This window comes from Paroedura picta, chromosome 10 (assembly GCF_049243985.1).
Source record: "Paroedura picta isolate Pp20150507F chromosome 10, Ppicta_v3.0, whole genome shotgun sequence".
NCBI lineage: Eukaryota > Metazoa > Chordata > Lepidosauria > Squamata > Gekkonidae > Paroedura > Paroedura picta.
The window spans coordinates 78,409,911-78,426,236 of NC_135378.1; the positions used below are offsets into that span (position 1 = coordinate 78,409,911).

Genomic DNA, 16,326 nt, shown 5'->3' on the forward strand with positions numbered 1-16,326 from the left:
GCGGTGAGATTGGCATTAACTTGGGCCAGGGCCTTTTTGGTCTTGGCCCCAACCTAGTGGAATGCTCTGTTGAAAGAGATCAGGGACCTGCAAGACCTTGACCAGTACTGCAGGAACTGTTCCCCTAGGACAGGGGTAGTCAAACTGCGGCCCTCCAGATGTCCATGGACTACAATTCCCATGAGCCCCTGCCAGCATCCGCTGGTAGGGGCTCATGGGAATTATAGTCCATGGACATCTGGAGGGCCGCAGTTTGACTACCCCTGTCCTAGGGGAACAGTAGAGACCAGACAGAACATCAAACAGTGCTAGCCTCATTGCTAAAATAGAAGGAAGCTCTGCCTCTCCAAGAAGGATCTGGAATCCCTCCAATGGGGTTGCTGTAATCAAAAGGGGGGGGGGATTTATTGATTAGCTTCAGCCTATCTATAAAAGCATTCAGGGGGAGGAAAATCAAGCCATTAAGATTTCGTTTAAAGCTTTATTAAACTCCTCCTGCCTCTAAGAAACAGTCAACTAATACATTTCAAGGTTCAAAATTTACAGTATATACATCCAACTTTTGACAGTTTTTGCTAAACCAAGTAATAGCGCCTTGCGCAAAAGACATGCAAAAAAAGGGGGAGGGGAGAGTAGGCAAAGGTGGAGGTCGTTGGGCGCTTCCCTGTTGAGCAACTTATCTGCTTGGACCTTCTTCTGCTTCACTGTAAGAATTCAGCTTGGAATTGTACCTGTTGACTTGGTAAAACCCTCAGTCTCTCCTAGAAAGGGAAATGGAGCAGACTAGGAATTGAGCTGTTGAAAATGCATTTAACCATGCCCAGCCCCAGCCCCACCTTTGTTTTAAATTAAGGTGGCATGTCAAGGGCTGAGGTTAGGGTATGGCTGACCCTTAATAGCACCCCTTACTACTGGGAGAGGGGGCTTTCCTTGAAGTGTGTGATCTCCTTTCAGGATGTACAAGCTTTGCTAGTGGTCCAAAAAAGGCGGGAGGCCTTGCTCACACACACACACGAGCCCCCGGAAGTGGTAAGCACACAGACCCCAGGAAGCATTTGTCTTTTAATAAGTAGCAACATTTTAAAATAGTGTCCCTTAAACAGTGCAAACGGAGCTGGAGGATTCAGTTCATATCTTGCATTCAATGGCTTAAATCAGGGGTAGTCAAACTGTGGCCCTCCAGATGTCCATGGACTACAATTCCCAGGAGCCCCCTGCCATGGGAATTGTAGTCCATAGACATCTGGAGGGCCGCAGTTTGACTACCCCTGGCTTAAATAGTCTTTTTTTTTTAATACAAATGCTATAAAAAATTACACCAAAAATAATCCAAAAGATACAATTTTACATTAAAATTAAGCTTTACAGTTTTGTACGATTCAGTCTTCAGGATGGAATAAGTAATCGGGAAAGATTATGTTTTTAGCAGAACCGAGGTCCTGGGCCCCAAAGGCTTATGAGGGACAGCTCAATTCATCAGTGCAAATATTCCTATGGATGCTTTTGAACCTGAACCTGCTGCTGGCCTCTTCCCCACGGCTACTCTACCTGTTTCCGTTTCAGGCTGTTTTGCTTTTGTTCCAGCTTCTATCGTCATGCCTGCATCTCCTGTTTCAGCACCGGACTGTGCAGTAAGTATTTTTTTGCAGATCTAAAGTCACTGTCCCTCACAGAGAAATCGTCCATGGAAGACTAGGAGGTGGAGGAGATGGACTGCATTTTAAAACAGAAATTCCAGCCTTGTTCAGCGGGGCTTCCATCTTGGCACTACCACAGGATCATGTTTTCATTGTGTAACTGTGCTGTTTTCCTCACGGTGCAAAGGACTTTTGCAATCCCCGCTTGCCAGGAGCCCCGGAGAAATGCGTCACCTGAAGAAATCCGACATGTGCCGAACTGCACAGCAGGGCAAGGCTCCTGCCACTGGCGAGAAGCAGTGTGGCTACAAAACCGGTTGGGCAAGGGAAATCCTTCAGAAAAGCCAAAAGGCAGCCGCAGAAGTTTCGAAGTGGCGTGAAAAGGAGCCTCTGAAACCAGCTTTCGGCTCCCAACAACACTGCCAGGGGAGTGAGTGCCTGTGTCCCCCGCCCTAAAGGCAGAAGATCAAGGGCATGGCTTTGAGGCCTATGGCGTGGCTCCCTTCCCACACCAATTCTGGCCCGCTTTCTGGGATAAGCCCTGCCAGTGAGGGAGAAGAGCCGTATTAGCAGGCCTTCCCGTCTGACCTTTCATTTCTACCATTCCTAGAGCAGCACAAGAAAGGGAACCTGCAAGCTTTCGCTCCCAACACCGCCAAGGTAATGGTAGAAGAGGCCCTTAGTACTGGAGACCGGGGACATGCTGGTCTGCTTGCTACCAGTTCTGCCTTGGACATGTGACCATCCCACTGTTGTTGCTGTGATGACGTAAACAGACAGTCCTCCTGGTCAAAATCAGAAGTTCATCTCTGGCACTCTCTCCGCACGTCCATCAAGTGGCACCAGAAGAAGTGCCTTCAACCTTTCGCCCAAGCATTCTGAGCAAACAAATCTGAACTTGCACTAAGTGCAGTCCTGTGCAAACCTCACTGATAGGAACTCACGCCTCGCTGGAGCACAGCCCATTCTCCCAGGCTAGCCTTCATCTCTCCAAGGACCGTTTAGGAAAAGCTTTCCTGAAGCCGGCAAGCTCCATGCCTTAAATCAGGGGTGGTCAAACTGGGGCTCTGCAGATGACCCTGGACTACAATTCCCATGATCTCCTGCCAACTGGTCACGCTGGCAGGGGGCTCATGGGAATTGTAGTCCAGGGGCACCTGCAGAGCCCCAGTTTGGCCACTCCTGCCTTGAATCCCACTTGTCGCTACTGAGCCACTTTTTCTTTTTGGCATTTATGTGCTTTAACTTCATTGTTCTTATCAGATTTTTTTAAGTAGTTCCTTTTGGTTTATGGTGTGACAAAAGCAACGGGGAAAACAACTCGTGCTGCAAACGTCACAAGAATCACGGGCTCCGCAGAACTCACAGAGCCCTGGTCACATTCCATGTGTATAGATGTGCTGATGCCACCAGCGTTGCAGCTGCACAACGCGAGTTTCACACCCTCGAGACTTGAGCTGGCGGACGCCCTCGTGTCCATCTCGTGGCAAGGCTGGCGCAAGCCGCCCACCTTGGGGAGGAGAGCCTAAATATTGCTGAGTTAGCACTCGTATTGCACTGACCACAATCGAGGGAAAGCTATTCCCTGTCAACACACCCACACCCTGAGGCACAAATAACCGAGGCTCATTTCGGAGACCTGCCAATCCCTGGAGGCCAGAAGACCCCCCGAGCAGAGCAGGCTGGAACTGAAAGAGGCCAGTGCTTCTGCTGACCCTTCGGATTCTACTGGAAAGATCCTGGCCAGCCTCCCCTTTTGTGCTGGACTCTATGCTCGCCAGTAGAATCGATCCAACCTGAGGAAGCGGGCGTAGGCAAACACCTGCCGTGGCACGCTCCTCACTGCAGGCTGCTTTCGACGCGCAATACAACGCAAGGCGGAAAGGGCATCTGCCCACCAATCAGCCGGAGTTCAGCCACTCCGTCGCCCGAAACTGTGATGGCCCCAAGTGCAGCGTCACTAACTGAGCCGGAGTCGCGGAATAGAACTGCAGCAGAACAAATCCACGTAAAGCGATTGCACACTCCCCAAGATCCCTTCCGTTTGGGCAGGAGTGTGTCATGTAACCGTTTTAAACAAACTGGGAAGCAAAAGGAAACAAAAGAGGTGGGTCACGCGTTACGTCGAAACCGAGAGGGGTGGGCAGAGAGAGGAAGCACACAAAAACATGCAGCTGTTTAAAAAGGGGAGGGGCTTAAAAATCTTGCATGGCCTTCCTGGTCGTTCACAGTCATCTCAGTGATAAGACATTCACGTCGCCTGACTCACGGTCTGGCTTCAGTCCAACTGGTGGTGCTTTGTACAAGAAAAACCTGCTCTTCCAGCTGCGCTTTCCTCCTGGAGTCCTCCGCGTGGTCCTCCTACCCCTTCAGGGACGGCTGAAGGATCCCTTTTTCAATGAGGTGCGACTTGAGCGTCTTGTAAACATTCAGCTGCTGCTCTGGCTGGAGGACCAACAGCTGTTTCAACAGCTTGCTGGGATTGGGACCTCTGGCAGTTCCATGAAAGGAGACAAGAGGGGGGGGGAGTCAGTTCTTTAAGGAGTGATACTGTCTTCTGCACCTCCCCGCCCCCCCCCTTTTCCTGCAGGGTCAAATACACGTTTATAAAGAGTTAGTCTAAAGCAGGGGTAGTCAAACTGCGGCCCTCCAGATGTCCATGGACTACAATTCCCACGAGCCCCTGCTGGCAGGGGCTCGTGGGAATTGTAGTCCATGGACATCTGGAGGGCCGCAGTTTGACTACCCCTGCTCTAAAGGTTTTCCTTAAATGCTAACAAAAAAGGGAATGTCGGATACTAGGATTTCGGAGTTGTTCAGCAGTAGAATCGGCTGCCCACGGCTGAATCAGGGTGAATTTACCTTATGAAACTGGTGATGTAGACGTGCACAAAAGTCGCCATCAAGTACTGACAGTCAAAGCGATCCATGATTCCGCCGTGGCCTGGAATCGTGTCGGCAAAGTCCTTGAGGGAGACAAGAAAGCACAGAGAAGGAGTCACTGGGGGCAGATGAGAGGAGGGGAGGTAGCTGTGAAATTCCTGCATTGTGCAGGGTTCCTTCCAACTCTAGGTTTCTAAGCCCCAAACAGTGTACACTACGTTTGTCAACTAGAAGAAGAAGAAGAGTTGGTTCTTATATATCGCTTTTCCCTACCCAAAGGAGGCTCAAAGTGGCTTACAATTGCCTTCCCTTCCTCTCCTCACAACAGACACCCTGTGAGGTGGGTGAGGCTGAGAGAGCGCTGATATCACTGCTCGGTCAGAACAGTTTTATCAGTGCCGTGGCGAGCCCAAGGTCACCCAGCTGGCTGCATGTGGGGGAGCGCAGAATCGAACCCAGCATGCCAGATTAGAAGTCTGCACTTCTAACCACCACACCAAACCACTACACCAAACTGGTACCCATTCAGGACAATCAGAAGAGGAGTTGGGTTTTATACCCTGCTTTTCTCTAACCAAAGGAGTATCTCAAAGCACCTTACAATCACCCTCTGCTCCCCTCCTCATAACAGATACCCTATCAGGTAGATGGGGCTGAGACAGCTCTGATAGAACTGCTCTGTGAGAACAGCACTGTCTAGACTATGACAAGCTAAAGTTCACCCAGCTGGCTGCATGTGGAGGAGCAAGGAATCAAACCCGGCTTTCCAGATTAGAAGCCGACGCTCTTAACCACGACACGAAGCTGCCTCCCATCTAATAAACTAATTAAGAGAAATACGAGTTTATCACTTGCCTTTTAAATCAATTTTCAATGTAAAACGGTGGCTGAGCCAGTCAAGCGATGGGTCGGATGGTTTTGCATGCATTAAGGCACTCATGAGACATAAGGACACCAGATTTTTCAATTCAAATGGTGTAAAAACAACTAGATACAGACACAGATTACTTTTAACGGCCTAAAATTAAAAACAACTATTGGAAGTCCAAATAAAAGGACTCAGAATAAAACGACAGAGATTCTGCCCCTCCCCCCACAAGAAATGTAGCACTCACCTTGATTTTGAAAGCTCTTTTGAAGCCGCTGGCAAAAAAGCCTCCGAAAGGCCCAATCAAGGAGGCAAACGTCGACAAAGCAATGCTGTGCAACTGGAATGGATACAGGCTCACTGTTTCCTGCAGAAATAACCATTAGGGACATTATCCATCCCCAGCGCTCTTTAATTTGGCAGCCTCTCCACCCACGCCTCCGGACGACTCAAGGGGAAACGCAGCCTCACAAATTCCAAGCTGATAAGCAGGGATGGGCAACATTCTCCAGGGCAGTTCGGTGTAGTGAACCCCCAAGTCCAAACTGACTCGGCACTGTGACCCATCCAAGGCTGGCCTCCAGGGGGTTTTTGGTGCCCTAGACCAGGGGTAGTCAACCTGTGGCCCTCCAGATGTTCATGGACTACAATTCCCATGAGCCCCTGCCAGCGTTCGCTGGCAGGGGCTCATGGGAATTGTAGTCCATGAACATCTGGAGGGCCACAGGTTGACTACCCCTGCCCTAGACAAACTATGACCCCAGCATACGTCTGGCTTTGCATTGCACTTTCTGTACTGGCTATCCAGATGTTCTTAAAAACCAACAAGCATTACAGATGAACCCCCAGTCTGTGGCATTTACACAACCTTCGGCCACCCTCCATTCCTTCCTCTAATACCCCCCCCCCAAGTTTCAAATAAACTCGCACTGGTAACCCTCAGGGCATGTTTCACTTGATCAATGTGCACATGGAGGGAAGGGAAAAAGACTGATGTGTGACATGGAAGAGACTTCTGCCAGAGCCAGAGATTGATCCCCAAGACACAAGAGAGAGCAGGGGGAGGGCAGAGGCAGCCCCCGGGGAGGGCTGGGCCTGTGACCCACTTGCAGAAGCTTCACCTCCCACATTTGGGTCTCAGCCCTCAAGCTGCTTTAGCATGTACATCCATTTAACTTCTTCCTCGACCCCTAAACGCTTACCGATGACAGCGTTCGGGTCAAGTTTATTTATGCGGTCAGACCAGAATGCAGATAGAACTTTAAAACTTCTAGGCAAGATAAAAATTAAAAATTCTCCATTAAGTTAGCTAAAAGGACAGGATGACAGTGGCTGTAAGTGGGCGACAACAGGTGTCTTCTTGGTGATCTCAGAGGCTCAGCCTGCCTTCGCCCCCCCGGTGTACTCTTCGCTGACGAGAGAACGGGAATTTCTGTTCTTGCCAGGTGGACGAAGGCTGAGGCCTGAATGCACAGATCCTTCCTCCTGCCTGTCCGCCTGCCCACCAGATGGTGCAGCCTCCAATGGAGATGTGGGGTTTCATTCAGTTGACCCAGATTCTTGGTCTCAGCTCTCCCACCTAGTCCTCCAGGCGGCAGGCCTTGAGGGAGAGCAGACTCTTCATTCCTAGCCACCCTTCCTCTGGCTGTCGTATGCCCCAAGACGGATTGTAGAAACCCTGCAACGCCATTCCTACCTAACCCAGCAGCTTGCACCACCGCATGTGCCTGCCCACCAGAGATGATCAAGGTCAGGTACACCCTGAAGCTCCTCTGAACCCGAGGAGATGCCACCAAGGCATGGCATGGAGCTAGGATTCCAAATGTGATTCAGCGGATCAGCGATCGGCCGGTCCCAGCAGAAGCTACAGGGCTTTGCTGCACTAGATGATTGCAAGAAGCTTGAAGGGACCAGCGCTGAAACTCTTTACAAGCCCAGAAAACCATGAAACTGAGCAGTTATCAGCATCCTCTACCCTGAGGCCTGGATGCTGCGGGTCAGAAACCCTCCAATGTGCATCTCCTCTTATTCCTCTACCTCTGCTCCTTCAGCCTAATCAAGTGCACCAAATCTAGTACAAACCTTCTAAAAATGAGGACTGTTCAGAATAAGATGCAGTTCAGGACACAGCAATAGCCTCTGGTGACTTTGGAGAAAACAAAGGCCAGAAGACTGTTCTGGTCATTCTATTTCTACTTTACCTGATTTGAAGGCAGAGAGGAAAAGACGGAAACCGGAGAACTTGTCACACACAAACACACACACACACACACCCCAGCCCTGCGCAGTCCTCAACATGCATTCCATCCCATCTTTTGACCTCACGAGGTTCCCACTTCAAATTGAGAGGTTCGGCTGTACTTACCCTGCCCAGCACAACCTGTAGCAACGGCGGGATCGCGTATTTTTGCAACTGGAACAGTTCTGAAGGTTCACACTCTGTGACAAACCGGTTCGTCTCACTGTTGTATTCCACGGGACAGACAAAATACTGATATTGAGCCAACAGGTATGCGACCTGAAAGACACAAGAAGCAGCTCTGAGACTCTGGAAAATACAAGAGCGCTTAACAAAGTTCATGTGAAATCAGAGTCCAGTAGCACCTTTAAGACCAACAAAGATTTATTCAAGAGGTGAGCTTTCAAGTGCAAGCCCTCTTCCTCAGACTTGTTTGCATTCGAAAGTTCACGCCTTGAATAAATCTTTGTTGGTCTAAAACAGGGGTAGTCAAACTGCGGCCCTCCAGATGTCCATGAACTACAATTCCCAGAAGCCCCTGCCAGCATTTGCTGGCAGGGGCTCCTGGGAATTGTAGTCCATGGACATCTGGAGGGCCGCAGTTTGACTACCCCTGGTCTAAAAGGTGCTTCTGGACTCTGACTTTATTGTGCTACTTCAAGACCAACACGACTGCCCATTTGAATCTAAAGTTCACGTGAGGTCTTTTTTCTGAGTGTGGCGGAAGTGACCCACCCGTGCCTTCCCAAAGGCACTGAGGCCCTTAGAAGCTACACAGTGCAGCACTGTTTCCGTGGCCACCACCTTTGCGGCTACCCCCCCCCCCCCCACAACCCTGGGTAACAAGAACCTCGTCGACCTCTGTAGTTACGTATCTTGCTAGTGGCACCCGACCAGCCCAACTTCCCCCACGATAACAAAGCCCACCCCACCACACATCCACTTCCCTAAGCTTTGATTTATTAAGAGCCTAATTGCTCGGAAGCTGGGGCAGACTGGCAGCGTTTCAAGCCCATCGGTGCCAGTTTAAGAAACCGGTGCCAAGTAGCACAGCATTAGTATGAAAGAAGAGAGGTCCACTTACAATGAATCCAAACACAACCGTGGTGAAGAAGCCGCCGATGAAGCCTTCCCAGGTCTTTTTGGGAGACAGCTTTTTGGGAGGCAAGACAGAAGGAAGGAAGTCGCAATTTTGGTAGCGCAGAATTAATTGAAAGAACACACACAATTCTTGCGAAGCAGCAGGAAAACAACGTTTTAAAAACTCCTGTTTACTTCTAAGATTAAGGTGATGCCCTCCGGGTCTTTTAACCCTCAGCATGGCTTGATAGAGGAGCTCCAAGTTACTGCAGTTACACGAGCTTGTGATTTAGAGAGCCAGGCTACCCCTCCCCCTAAAAAATCTAAGCAAAACCCTTTTACAAGGGGAGTTAACTTGTTGGAGATGGGCAGACAGTGCCCAATATCAGCAACAAGAGGTTTTGGGTGTTACCAACTAGAGGTCTTTGATATGCCAGGCGAGATTCACACAGAGAGCACCAGTCGCACTAGCAGGAAGCGAAAACAGGATCTGACAAAGCCAGCCATTAGGAGGGCGGCAGAGAGAGCTGGATACCTGCAGCCAATGTATTCTGACTGCCAGCATAAACAAAGAGCTGGTCTAGAACTACAGGTTCCCTAGACCAGAGTCCTTGAAGGGCTGCAGTAAAAGATGATCTGCTGAATGAAAGTGGAGAGCACAGAACAGAAAGAAATTCCGTTTAAAATATGCATATTCGTGTATTTGTGCATGCAGAGCATGCACCCTCAGAAGGTGTCTAATGAGTCAAAGAAGCGAGATCTGGACTCTGATTTGCTCATTCTAGAAGAAGAGTTTTGTTTTATACTTTATTTTTCACCCCCTGGAGGAGTCTCAAAGCGGCTTAGAATCCCCTTCCCTTCCTCTCCCCACAACAGACACCCTGTGAGGGAGGTGGGGCTGAGAGAGCTCTGACAGGGCTGTGCTGCGAGAACAGCTTTGAAAGAACTGTAACAGGCCCAAGGTCACCCAGCTGGCTGCATGTGGAAGAGAGGGAATCAAATCTGGCTCTCAAGATTAGAAGCCAACACTCTTAACCAAGACACCAAGCTGGTTGCGATATTTGCTAGTATCACAGGCAGCCTACCTCAGGGGAAGGAAAGTCCTTAGCAGACCTCTCTGAAATAGATATGACTGATGTGAAGCAAGGGCAAACACACTGGCCCCAACAACTCCAGTCCCCCAAAGAGCGGCTTTACAGAGCACCCCGAAATGGACGCTGCTCCTAAACGCGCCTGCATGACCACTGCAGTCATTTTTTTATTTATCAGTACCCATTCAAACTGTACCTTAATCAAAGGAGTCCTCCCAAAGAAGAATCCAAAGATATAAGCTGCAATATCATTGCAAATAACACTTGAGATTGGAACAAGGAACCTGAGTGATAAAAGAGAAGGAACATTAAGAAACAATTCCAATTTAAAACAACATAAATTTGTTAAACATTAACAGGTGATATGATCTATATCAGGGGGAGTCAGCTATCCAGATGTCCTCCAGATGTCCATGGACTACAATTCCCATGAGCCCCTGCCAGCATTCGCTCATGGGAATTGTAGTCCATGGACATCTGGAGGGCCGCAATTTGACTACCCCTGATATATAGGGTCATTTTGACCCCCCCCAAAATGGCCAATCATGGGCCTGGAGGGGGTGGGAAGGGGTGAAGCCCCAGATGGGCATGTCCACAGCTCTGCTTCCCAACCATATTCTGCACAATCGTGTCACTTCTGGGGTTTCTCAAAGCCTGAAGAATGTTTCAGGAGGTTCTCGGTGGTAAAAAAGTTGAGAAAGGCTGTTATATAGGGTTGAAATTAAAGTACCGGGTCATCAGCCATGGCTCCTCATCCCCCTCTCCAACCAAAGATGAGAAGTGAAAGGATGGAGGGAGCGGAAGCTGCGTTCCTTCAAACTACACAAAGCCCGATTTCCATTTAAATGCTGCAAGGTTGGTGGAGATCAGCACACCAGGGCTGGGATCCAGAGAACTATTTGAGGCAAAAGGCTTACCGGTAGCTTAGAGAAACAGTTGCCTTGTGCCATTTCATTAACTGCTTCTGAATCAGTAGTTTGTGATGGAGAGTTTGTGGGGGAGGGGGGTGCTATTTGTGATAAACAAGTTTAAGGCACCCTTCTGGCTTGCGGTCCCAGCAGCTCAGTTCGTTGAACCTCAGCCAGGGGCAGTTTACGAGAATGCCTTTCCAAATGCAGATCCTGTTCTGAGCTAGCAGTTCTCTGCCTTGCTTATCTACATGCATCTATGACTTTTTAAAAGCAATCCTGGCCCTACACCCCAGTCCTAGAGATTTTGGAAAGCGAGTTAGACAAATGTTCATTGACCTTCCAAGTTAACGCACTTAGGACAGCTGTCCAATCCGGATTCAGTAGGAATACAGTAAAGGCAGCGATCAGAGCATGAAGGATTGAGAGCTTGCTAGTGTAAACGAAGATGGAAGGCAGTCACAGAACTGGGCACCCACAATTTACTTCCTCGTTGATCCCTGAGACTTTAGAAAGCTCAGATGAGATATTGCTCAATATCGTCGGAAAAACCAAAAGTGTCCGTGCAAAACAACATATAAACATGAGTGAGATATATGCATAGATTTGCAAGAATTGCTGTCCCCTTACCAGATCATGCCTTCAAACAGATTTTGGATGACAAGATGAGATTGAGTTACAGTGATCAGCAAAGTGACATGAGTCCATGCGAACTGTTAACAGTGCAATAACACAACAGTTAGTGACGACAACACAGATCAATACACCTAAATAAAAATGGTAGCTCAGCTGAAGGAGCTACGGCCACACGCATCACACACATATGTTCTAAAACATGAGAGGGTGCGCAAACAGCACACTGCAATCTAGCTTTGTTAGTTTCTGAAGACGAGACAACAGTTATTTAAAAGGTTTCAGAACAGATGGCCACAATTTTCCATCTTGTAATTATTACTTTCTTTAAATTATCTTAATGCAGATGACACAGAAGGAAAATCGCTTGTGGTACAATATTCTGGGCGCACATACATAAAATAGACATTTTAGAATTAAAACATTGATATGTCAGAGACAATGTTATGGAGAAATCATGCTACATAATTGTGAACATTTACTAAGGAAAGTTAGGGCCTATAAACAGAGATTTTAACCGTTAGTACATTTAACACTTCACACCTTCAAACTACAAAATGCACTACGGATGAAAGACGTGTCCTTCCACATCAATGAACTGCCATTTATTGTCTCCAGTAACACTTCTAAAATTTAAGTGATTTGTTTCTGACACAGCTCCCAACTGGAGATTATTGAGCAACTAATATCTAGGGGCTGGATTTCACTGGCTGTTTTTCTCCACTCCGGACAAGCAGACAAACACGTGGGTGACATGATGTGCAATCTCATGACAGGCAGACAGAACCTGGGATCCCAGAGGCACATCTGACAGGCATGTGCTCATCCTTCTAGGAAGGGGCTATGGTAGAGCATCTGCTTTGATTACTGAAAGTCCCAGGTTCAAGCCACATAAAAGGACCAGTGAGTAGACGATGTCAGAGACTCTGGAGAACAGCTGACAGTCTGAGTTGTCAATAAGTATCCCCTGTACAAGCACCGGGTCATGTCTTTGGGGTGATGCTCTCTAGCATTTTCATGGCATACTCAATACGGGGTGGTTTGCCAGTGCCTTCCCCAGTCATTACCATTTACCCCCCAGCAAGCTGGGTACTCATTTTACCGACCTCGGAAGGATGGAAGGCTGAGTCAACCTTGAGCCGGCTGCTGGGATCGAACTCCCAGCCTCATGGGCAGAGCTTTCAGACTGCATGTCGCTGCCTTACCACTCTGCACCACAAGAGGCTCATGAGTTGTCAATACCGGCAGGTATTTCTGGACCAAGGGTCTGATTCCGTATAAGACAGGTGCACATGTGCTCATGGCAAGTCTTAATTGTGCATCTTTGTGCACATCAAGGGACGTGCTATTTGAAGTTTGGGACGTCACTACCTGGCACAGCTGCAAGCGTTTTTGCAAACATCCTGGAAAACACAGTGCTGTCTGGAGGTTATCCAGGAGATTAGCTGCATTAACACAACGTGCCACAGACAGCCGATAACCATCGGAGGCTGGTATTAGTCAAGAACTTTAGGATATCTTTTCCTTGGGGCTTTCTAGTTTTTATAACTCGTTCCCGGCTTTGCTCTGAGGATTTCTCAGTCAGTCCCACTGACAGATGTCTTCAGAAAGACACAATCCTTCCCCATCAAGGAGCAGCCAATATGCTCGCCTGATGGAATGAAGCCTCGCAGGAACAATTGTCAACAAAGGACAACAACAAACCCATGATTACGAATTGCTCAGGGTATCTCCACTGCAGCTCCATGTCAGATTTACATTAATAAGCATTGGGGGGGGGGGGAACAACTCTGATTTATTGTGGCTTGAACAATGTATTTTCAACATTCCTGGAAGAGACGAGCGTGGCTGGTTATTCTGAGACTTATTTAGCAGCTAAAGGATCTATACACACCATGTAAAACTGCAGACGGTAGTGCCTCTTCACCAGACTCAACACAAACAAGCAGAAACCTGGGCAAAGAGCAGAAGACACGTTTGGCAACGTTATTCTAGTTACAAGGAACATCCAAAGCACGGCTGAGGAAGGAAGGGCTTCCCTCTACATCAGCCTTGCTGTACAAGCAACTTAGGCCCACCCTGTATTGTTTAAGAGACTGCAGCTGTGGCTCAGTGGTAGAACATCTCCTTGCCACGTAGAAGGTCCCAGCTTCTATCCCTGGCATCTCTAGTTAAAAGGACCAGATGATAAGTAATGTGAAAAATCTTTTGAAAGCCACGGCCGGTTTGAGCAGACGATACTGACTTTGACGGCCCAAGAGTTTGCATCAGTAAAGGCAGCTTCATCTGTGTTTATGGGGCTCTACCTGTTTCCCCGAGCACAACCATTTTCCCATTAGACTTAACATGACGCAGAGTCAAGTCAGAGCCACTGGGGTACATATTTCCAAATCTAGGGATGTGACAGCAAGGAGCAAACTTCCAAAATGTGGCCCCGCCCCATCATTTCAGGCACAGGAGGCATTAAACGGCAAGCATGATCTGCTATAGTATCTCCTCTGAAATTACTTGTATTGCTCAATGCTTTTCAGCTCACTTTTATGTAAAACTAGCAATAAAGCCTGGTGCATGAAAAAAATACAATGGGTTCTAGAAAACTAGACAACCACAAAATGTCAGGGAGCAAGGTTACACATCTCTCTAAGGCAGTGGTTCTCAACCTTCCTAATGCCGTGACCCTTTAATATAGTTCCTCATGTTGTGGTGACCCCCAACCATTACAATTATGCAAGGGTTCTTTCACAGAAATTAAACCAAAACTGACCAATGGCGAGAAGATCCGTTGTTCATGATTGTATCAAAATTGGCTTCTTTCTGAGGTTTCTCAGTTCAGTTCTGCCTCTTGTCCCACCAGGCCGATCTCGCTCTTTTTTACTGCTCCAGATAAACGCTCTATCTTGATCTACCCCGCAAGGCTATTGTGTGGATGGCACCCCCCACCTGGCCAAGCTGCTTGCCCTGCCGTGACCCCTGTGAAAGGGTCGTTCAACCCCCAAAGGGGTCCTGACCCCCAGGTTGAGAACCACTGGTCTAATAGGACCTCTCCAGTGTTTCAGGCTGAAACTCTGTTTAATGGGATGCCTTTGGATCTGCACAGCCAATCAGAAGCCCAGCTGGGCAAAATGGCTGCTTAGCCATAGCCACGCAGCAGGAAAGGGGTTAGCAGATCCACCTGAATGGATCCAGGAGGCTCAAAGACAACTCTCAGATACTAATTTTACAAGCAACTGGTTTCAGATCCCACACAAGAGTACAAAAAAGAACACAACAAGATCATATAGGAAATTTCAAGAAAAAGTCCTTTCAGACACCCCCACGGGAACCTTAAGCCTTTATCTTTTGCTCCAAATACACAAACTTGGCAACCCAGGACAGGACACCCCACTGTCTCAGGCATAGACACGATCACTGTGAAGGAATCTGGTTAAATGGACTCTATTCTAAAACGATATGCTATCAATGATCCTAGTTAGGTTCATTAATTTCTGAGGAAAACACAAGTCTTTTAACAACCTTCCAGAGAATACTGTTTTAGCCACCACGGATGTGGAGTCCCGGTATACCAACATGGCTTGCTTACAAGCCATAAGGAATATGATTCCTGACAACACCACAGCTGACTCTGCCACCAAGCTGTGCCATTTTGATCTTACCCACAAACACTTTAGATATGCAACAACTTGTTCGTTCTGGTCAGTAGTATAGTCATGGATGCCCACATGGCCCCACAGTGTGCCAACATCTTTATGGTTGATTTAGAGCAATGTTTTCGAAACTCTTACCCATTCATACCATTCTTATGCCTGCAGTACACGGATGACATTTTTATTGTCTGGACATAATTCACCAGGCATTTCATGACTTTCACCCAACCGTCAACCTGACAAAGAACCAACCTATGCAATAAACACATTTTCTGGACAGCACTGTAAAAATACACAATGAACACATAGATACCTTATACCAGAAACCTACCGATTGACAAACATACCTGTATGCCTCCAGCTAAGCATACCAAACGATCCATTGTATACAGCCAGGCTCTATGCTACAACTGCATCTACAACAAACCTTTTTGGAACTAAAGTACCCACTTAATGAAGTCAAGAACAGATCAACAAAGCCAGAATGGTAACCAAGGAAAAACATTTTGCAAGACAGGCCCAAAAGAGACAATAACCCAATAGCCGTCCCCTACAGCTCTCAAGTCAAAATAGTTCAAAGCATCATCAACAACCTCTACTGAATAATGACAATCCACAAATGCCCCCCCATCTGAAACAATTCCTCACCCTACAAAACTACAACATCTAATTTGAGCATGGACCAGAGCTTGCAATAAACCCAGATGCCAACTGTGCTGCTATATATACCCAGATAGCACAACGACATCATTTCAGGCTCATTTACTTGCTCAGCTTGAACACTGTATATTCCATTAAATAACAACAATACTCTTCAGTTCTCTACATAGGGCAAACAGGTCAAACCCTATACCAAGGGATAAATGGGCACAAATCTGACATCAAGAATCCCAACACTGAGAAACCTGTGAGAACATTTCAGCCTCGCAGGGCACTCAATGGAGGACCTCAAAGTAGCTGCTTTATTGCAAAGGAATTTCAGAAACAGACTGGAATGACAGGTTGCTGCACTACAAGCTATTATAATAGCCAGGACAAGGAAACCCCCTGGGCTTAACAAAGATATTGTCTGCTTATCTCACTACACATGCTAAGACACTCAGTTCTCACACCAATTGCCACCAAGTTGCAACTGACTTATTGTTAACTCCCTCATGAGGTTTTCAAGCCAAGAGACTTCAGAGATGGATTGTCACTGCCTGTCTCTGCATAGCAGCCCTGAACTTGACTGGTGGTCTCCCATCCGAGAACTAGCCAGGGACCACCGTGCTTAGCTCCTGAGATCAGCTGAGATCAGGCTATGCTCAACTGAGTCATCCTGGTCAGTGCAGAGTTTAAATAGC

General features: G+C 47.8%; 1 protein-coding gene across 1 annotated transcript in view; it reads right to left on the minus strand.

Annotated features, from left to right (window-relative positions):
• Positions 1–467: 467 nt before the first annotated feature.
• CDS1 (CDP-diacylglycerol synthase 1) overlaps positions 468–16,326 on the minus strand; it is a 33,570-nt gene continuing 17,711 nt past the window's right edge. Inside the window, exons 6-13 of the mRNA XM_077301003.1 lie at positions 13,234–13,292; positions 11,337–11,419; positions 9,995–10,082; positions 8,712–8,780; positions 7,754–7,906; positions 5,636–5,755; positions 4,500–4,603; positions 468–4,128 (exon numbers count right to left, since the gene is read on the minus strand). Coding sequence (XP_077157118.1) covers positions 3,999–4,128; positions 4,500–4,603; positions 5,636–5,755; positions 7,754–7,906; positions 8,712–8,780; positions 9,995–10,082; positions 11,337–11,419; positions 13,234–13,292 — 806 coding nt within the window. The 3' untranslated portion in view covers positions 468–3,998. The remainder of the gene's footprint in view (positions 4,129–4,499; positions 4,604–5,635; positions 5,756–7,753; positions 7,907–8,711; positions 8,781–9,994; positions 10,083–11,336; positions 11,420–13,233; positions 13,293–16,326) is intronic.